This window comes from Etheostoma cragini, chromosome 9 (genome assembly GCF_013103735.1).
Source record: "Etheostoma cragini isolate CJK2018 chromosome 9, CSU_Ecrag_1.0, whole genome shotgun sequence".
Classification (NCBI taxonomy): domain Eukaryota; kingdom Metazoa; phylum Chordata; class Actinopteri; order Perciformes; family Percidae; genus Etheostoma; species Etheostoma cragini.
This window is the reverse complement of record NC_048415.1, coordinates 16,782,097-16,789,731: the sequence shown is the minus strand read 5'-3', so window position 1 is coordinate 16,789,731 and position 7,635 is coordinate 16,782,097. Positions and strand designations below refer to the sequence as shown.

The 7,635-nt window shown below is 41.9% G+C and overlaps 1 protein-coding gene across 2 annotated transcripts in view; it reads right to left on the bottom strand.

Moving 5' to 3' along the window:
• The window catches only part of atf6 (activating transcription factor 6), a 36,956-nt gene that overhangs the window by 25,830 nt on the left and 3,491 nt on the right, over positions 1-7,635 (bottom strand). For both annotated transcript variants that reach the window (XM_034880856.1, XM_034880857.1), the window contains exons 4-7: positions 6,217-6,314; positions 4,813-4,936; positions 2,642-2,866; positions 921-1,078 (exon numbers count right to left, since the gene is read on the bottom strand). In XM_034880856.1, coding sequence (XP_034736747.1) covers positions 921-1,078; positions 2,642-2,866; positions 4,813-4,936; positions 6,217-6,314 — 605 coding nt within the window. The remainder of the gene's footprint in view (positions 1-920; positions 1,079-2,641; positions 2,867-4,812; positions 4,937-6,216; positions 6,315-7,635) is intronic.

Genomic DNA, 7,635 nt, shown 5'->3' with positions numbered 1-7,635 from the left:
GATTGGCTGCTTAGAAATTAAGTGTTAACGAGCAGTTGGACAGGTGTACCTAATAAAGTGGCCGGTGAGTGTATAATGTCCAAACCATCCAAGGTAGACTCAAGAAGATGTGACATGAAAATACTACACTACCCACAATCCTAAATTGCTGTTACCATGGAATGGTTTACCGCACCAACGAACGGCTAGAGCGAGCAACTACTACTGAAGTCTAAAATTATTTATGTACACACTGTTGTACCTTTACCTTATTTGGCGTTTTCAAAATGTTATTTTGCGTCAAATCAAATTTTTCATGGTAACGATTCATCTCTTACCTGGTAGGCTTGGTTCCAGGTATAAAACTATTTGTATAAGCACTTAATGAAACGTTAATGGAGATATAGAACGGGAAAAAACACTTCCCGAATCAGAGCCGTTAAAAACAAGTGAGCGGTTACTGTTGAGCTCTATAGGGTTTGGCAACATGGCACTACTGCATGTACCTAGATTTACTGACTTGATTTCTCAGTAAACAACCTCCCATTTGTTAAACGTGTAACCAGAGAAAAACAGTTGGAGTCCCCTTGGGGCCATGTTGGGTGTAACGAATGATAGGCAAAATGAGTGGACTGAAAACATTTCGAGATCTCTGATCAAATAACATGTTTACAGTTTTGAGGATGTTTGCCCACATATACAGAAATATGTATAATTGGCAACACCTATGTGTGAAATCCGCTATGACGACACACAATGCAAATATGATCTTTTGCATGGCTGATTATAAGTGGACAATTGCAATTGACGCTTTGAATGAGGGCAGTAGCACTAATCTGTGCTGGTTCTCATCTACACCCCTTTGTGTTTCTATCTAAGGGCAGTTTATAAATGTAACAAGTAGGAAGACTTAAGGGACAAACAGTGCGGACGGGACTCACTTCATCATCTGAGGAAGGGGTTCGAAGCGTGACCGGAGCAGCGACAGGAAGGTGCCTGTCCTGGCTGAGAGTTGGCATGGTGACCACATTGGCAGTGACAGCCCGTGTTGTCTGGATCTGTAGCACCTGGCTTGGCTGCGACAGCACTATGGTATGTCCTGAGAAAGAGTGTGCAATACATTTTCAAATTACAGGTATTTTACTATACTCTCATACTACTATCATATTTATTTTTTTACAGTATAATTAACATTAAATACTGCTGACTGTGTTTATGCGTGTGTCAATTTGTTCTTATGATTGTGTTTATGTTCTTATCCCACGTTGGTCTTGCTGTCTATGACAAAAAAAACATCAACAATCAACCTGATAGTCTCTACAATCTGGAAGCTGCATCAGTCTGCTGTTGAAAGAGCCTCCCATGGCAGATGGTACAGTCCAGCTCCCCCCTCCCCTCCCCTCCCCTCCCCCCCCACTGTGTTTACAGTGCAGGTGGAAAGGATGTTTACCATCTCGACCTGGGGTCTTAAACCTTCACATTCCAAACTGAGATGTGTGTGAGTTTTATGTGCATGAACACACCTAAACCTGTATGTTGGCCCAAATTCAAAAAGGATTATGGCCTGAACGAAAGAAACTAACAAAACCTCAACAAGACACAATATTGTCCATGTTTAATTTATCCTGTTAATGTATGAGCCTCGCAGAGTCTAGCCCAACCTTTCCGGTACGACTGTGCCAGGAACCATTCCTTGAACTGACCCAGCAACCCTCACCTCTTATACTAAACAACCTGTCAGTGCTAATTGTGGAAAAGCCTTAGCCAGTCTTCCTAATGAATGTGTGTGGTGCCAGCGCTGTGTGTCTTGGGCCCAAACTCACCATCAGTAAGAAGAATTCATGAGGATAAAAGTCAAAAGAAATGATAAGCCTTGGAAACACCTGTTGGCCCGTTAGCTCTTTGGGAGTGCTGGGACAACTCTATAAAATGTAAACTCATCAGTAAATATCTTTAATTTCTTTCTTCCATCTGCCTGATGCATAGGGATTGCTTCTCAGCTATGAATATTGCAGAGATCTTTCAAGTTGAGAGGTCAGAAACTCCATCCACTTTGGGCCCAGCCAATGACATAAGTATTTACATTGGCCTAGGTGCTGCTGATGTAACCAGATTGGTAAACCAGGCAGGCTAAAACCCCAAAACAAAATAACAACTTCAATGCACGAAACACACAAAATCACACAGCAGCTCATAAATAGTTTTTGGTTTACATGTGGGTTATAAAACAAACTCCTGAGTGTATATTTAAGGAGACTTATTCCCAGCATTGTTTTTTCCCCCCAGTGTAGCCCAAATGTGGACATATTTTGGTTACAAAAAGGAGGCATCTAACATCTTAATGTCTGATTTACTTATAATTATTTGAGTAGCATGGTACAATGACGACTAAGATCACTCATGCGCCTAAACTAAGGTTAAAGCACCATCTGCTGGCCAAGACGCAACAATTAAAAGATTGTCTAAGCAGGAACAACAAACACATTAATCAGAAGTTACAAACAGCTCTAATATCATGTCATCTCCAAATTTAAATGAATTACAAAATACTCTAAGTGATGAGAAACACACAGCTCGCCAATACATCCAGTGCCTCTGGTCTGATGCAATACAGTGCAATGAGAGGCAATGGGTCTCAATGTGTTGCAGTGTGAGCTCTAACCTGGAGGGGGTGCTGGTTGGATGTTGATAGGTGCTGGTTGGATGTTGATAGGTGCTTGTTTGACCACGGGCAGTACAGCAGTCTGCAGAGGCTGGATGATGATTGTCTTGGCTTGCAGGGGAGCTGATGCATGAGCCAGGGGCACAGCTGTAATCAGCGGTTTCGGTTGGATGGAGACCCTCTGGCCAATCTGAATCGGCCTTTTGATTGGCTGAGCTTGTCTTGCTGGTATGGGGGTGGGAGTAGTGAGATAAGAACACAGAATGTATGTAAATACAAGTGAAAGGCTGACTCTAAGCTCCGGTGACGGAAATTTGCATATATTGTTGCAGGGTATTTAGAAGCTAGGTTTTTTTTCTACAAACCGTCCCAAGTCTTTTCTAATGACACACCACGTCTGTCTTTGTTTCTCTAAAACCCAGAGTGTGGTGCAAAACCTCCACTGGTTTTTGAACAAAGCGTACAAACACTGATTACAGGTGGCCTCTAGCTCACCCATGTAGGCTGAGTCCTTTGCAGTGGCTTGGGTTTGAATACGACCTGCGGCCCTTTGCTGTGTGTCATGCCCTCTCTCTTCCCGCTTTCCTGTCTATCCACTGTCACAAATAAAAGGGAAAAGCCCCAAAAAAATAACACACACGATTTAGCAGTTTGGCTACTTAAATCACATGGAGGTTTGTATTTTTAATCATAGGTACACTTCTGTGAGAGACAGAATCTGAAACAAAATCCAGAAAAATCACATTGTATAATTTCTTTATATTTATTTGGCGTTTTATGGCATTACATAAGTATTTGATACATCAGAAAAGCAGAACTTAATATCTGATACAGAAACCTTTGTTTACAATTACAGAGGTCATACGTTTCCTGTAGTTCTTGACCAGGTTTGCACACAGTGCAGCAGGGATTTTGGCCCACTCCTCCATACAGACCTTCTCCAGATCCTTCAGGTTTCAGAGCTGTCGCTGGGCAATATGGACTTTCAGCTCTCTCCAAAGATTTTCTATTGGGTTCAGGTCTGGAGACTGGCTAGGCCACTCACAAGACCTTGAGATGCTTTTTACTGAGCCTCTTCTTAGTTGCCCTGGCTGTGTGTTTCGAGTCGTTGTCATGTTGGAAGGCCCAGCCACGACCCATCTTCAACGCTCTAACTGAGGGAAGGAGGTTGTTAGCCAAGATCTCTCGATACATGGCCCCATCCATCCTCCCCTGAACACGGGGAAGTTGTCCTGTCCCCTTTACAGAAAAGCATGTCCAAGGAATGACGTTTCCACCTCCATGCTTCACAGTTGGGATGGTGATCTTGGGTTGTACTCATCTTTCTTTATCCTCCAAACAAGGCAAGTGGAGTTTAGACCAAAAAGCTCTATTTTTGTCTCATCGGACCACATGATCTTCTCCCATTCCTCCTCTGGATCGTCCAGATGTTAATTGGCAAACTTCAGATGGGCCTGGACATGCGCTGGCTTGAGCAGGGGACCTTGCATGCACTGCAGGATTTTATTCCATGACAGCGTAGTGTTACGAATGGTTTTCTTTGAGACTGTGGTCCCAGCTCTCTTTAGGTCATTGTCCAGGTCCTGCCGTGTAGTACTGGGCTGATCCCTCACCTTCCTCATGATCACTCACTGATGCCACACGAGGTGAAATCTTGCGTAGAGGCCGAGGGAGATTGACCGTCATCTTGAACTTCTCTAATTTTCTAATAATTGCCCCAACAGTTGTTGCCTTCTCCCCAAGATGCTTGCCTATTGTCCTGTAGCCCATCCCAACCTTGTGCAGGTCTACAATTTTATCCATGATGTTCTTACACAGCTCTCTGGTCTTAGCCATTGTGGAGAGGCTGGAGTCTGTTTAATTGAGTGTGTTGACAGGTGTCTTTTATACAGGTGACAAATTCAAACGGGTGCAGTTAATACAGGTAATGAGTGGAGAACAGGAGGGCTTCTTAAAGAAAAACTAACACGTCTGGGAGAGCCAGAATTCTCACTGGTTGGTAGATGAACCAATACTTATGTCATGCAATAAAATGCAAACTAATCACTTAAAAATCAGACAATGTGATTTTCTGATTTTTTGTTTGTATTGTTCTGTAGATAGATAGATATAGAGATAGATAGATAGATGTGTATGTGTGTGTGTGTGTGTGTGTGTAGAGGCTGCCTCACCTCGGGCGGTCTGGCTTGTCCTCTTTGGAGCTTTCTTAGCTGGAGGAGAGATTACAGAAAACCCACTAGACTCTGAGCAGACTGAAACAGAAGAGGACTGTGATTGTGGAGACAGGGCCTCATCCTAGAAGGGAAGCAGAGAAGACGCGTGTCTATTAGATACCAGACATGTATTTTACCAAGACGTCAGCAGTAAACGCAACCATCTAGAATACACTTAACTCCTACAAAATGGTTTACTGCAAAGATTTACTTGTAACTGCTTTCCAAAATTGAATTTTCTTTTGCATCCCTATTATCCTAATGTATTTATCAAATACTTTTCCAATTCTAAATGTTTTATTGTCCTTTTCTTATGATTGTACTTTCTGTGTTATTCTGTATTTGTCTTTGTAATCCAACTCATTGACATTGAAAATGAAGGTCACGGCCGCCCCTCAGTGACGCATTATTATTGAACCCACGCCACTTCCTGACCCGCCCTTTAATAGCATTCACACACTACTATTGGCCAGGCGTCCATGCTTAGCGAGGTAACGTGACCCCATTTGTTCAGTCCCTATCCCCTGACCAATTGGCTATCCTAACTTAATCACTCAAGGTCACTGCCTAACTCCAATCAACTGTCTTCCTTCATAGGGTGGGACTTCACAAGTTATGTGGGATCCATAATATCGCCTAAATTACCTGTTGAGGATAAAGGTTGAATGAATTTATTTTGACTTCTGCTGCTCAACACTTTTACAAATGCACAGTTCTAAGCTGTGTCATGATTGCACAAAAGCCTGTCATCCAAACCGGCTGCTAATGAACTCACATTACATCAGAGTAGCTTTAGGATCATGATGCTGATGATGATCAGTCATCAACAAACTTCACATAAAGTAGAGAATACTGTCTAACAATATATTATTGTTGTAACATCAGAAAAAAATATGTATCAAGTGTCCTTGTCAATATTCGAAGACTCTGGTAGACAAATGTGTCCTTGGATTCAGTTAGCAGACAAACGTGTGCAGACTGTGTTGGGGCCAGACAAGGATGTAACCCTTGTCCTTGTTTTGACACATTGTGGAAACATCTGCCTGCTAAATTATGCTAATGTGGCTAAACTTGTCAGCACCTTCCTTAAAACGAAAAGGCGGGGCACAGCTCAGGCAGGCAACGAATTATTAGTTTGACAAGGTGTTTAAGGTTTTTGTTAATAATAAGTGTCTAAAGTGTGCATGTGTGTATCCAAAAGTACAGAGCAGCTGTTAATGTTTGGATACCATCTGGATGTTCCAACTGTGAACCAAGAGGGGCACATATGTAAAAACTCACAGCCAATATCGATGTTAAATATTTGCATTGGAAATACAGGTCAAATGCTGAAAACGGAGAAGGACAAAGACAATGACTTACTTGTAAGAAGTATGGGGACAGGGCTTCCACAGAAGTAGGAGAGGGGACAGAGCTCAGAGTGTGGGCAGGTGACAGAGAGTCCAGGCTCACCTCACCATCTGGATACACAAGGACAAAGACGTCAGGAAAATGTGTCATATACTGAATGTAGGCTTATCAGCATAGGCGGTTGTGATTTCCTATCCCTTTGAATTTCCACACATTAACTCAACACTAGCACCCCTTCTATATCCTTTATTCATTTGGCATAAACCCCTGTGTCTCATAAATACACATCTCATTAATAAGCTACACCAGCTGTCTTCGCGAATAAATCATAAAGCAGCCAAGCAAACAAATGAAAAAAACGCAAGTCATCTGAGATATATTTGGTCATAATCCCACATTTTTCAAGAAATATAGCACTAAAAGTTTTAGATAGATAGAATAGATATTTTTCATTTTCAAACCAGTTAGATATTCAGCCAAACACCAAACCTGACCTATATACCAAATTGTACCACTCAGTGTCGCACTTGACTGAGCAGCTGCTACCGAGTGAGACATAATGAGACTCGGTCTCTGTCATTGCTTTAAAATGAAGAGTCCGAAAAACGGAGCTTTCATTTTGTTAAATGCCTGTTACCTCCTCTGCTCGCATCTCAGGTGAGAGGGACTAAGATGTGAGGGGAGGGGGTGAGGATAGGAACTGAGGCAGTACAAACTGAGAAATGAGAAGAGGGGTTCAGGAGCCCATGAAGCGAGACCACAATCAATCAGTCAGACTAGGTTTTTTGGCTAACATAATTTGTCTACTTCAAATCCAAAATGTTTCTAAAGTATATTGGCACAGTTTTAGTTTTCTTTGAGACTATCTCTGATTTATATCTTGTCCCGTAACCCAGAAAAACACAAACAGTCTAGTAAACAAACACAAAGTGCTATGCCCCTCCCACCTCAACAGAAATCTGATCTGCTTCATGTTGTTAGCCTCGGCTTGGCACTAATTGCGCTCAGCCTTTCAGACACTAGTGACTCCGTTATTCCATTTATAAACGACAGAACAAGGCGTAGTCATATTGCTTATTACTAATGCAATATAAGTTGGATTTAGTGACGCCATCCACACCAGTTGCTGATATAAGCTACTTGTTATTATACCAGAACAGGCCATAATGACAAACATTGGTTCAGCGGATTTTCATAAAATCAAACTTGTTTAGGTCCTACACCGGAACGGACCAACAAAATTGGAAAGAATTCTGAAAGAAAATAATAATCCTTATTAAAAAAAGTGATTTTTATCAATGTTGCATTCCACTTAAAGCTTCAAGCAGCAAAACAACAACAGTGCATCTGAAAATACACTCACCGGCCACTTTATTAGGTACACCTGTCTAACTGCTCGTTAACACTTAATTTCTAAGCAGCCAATCACAT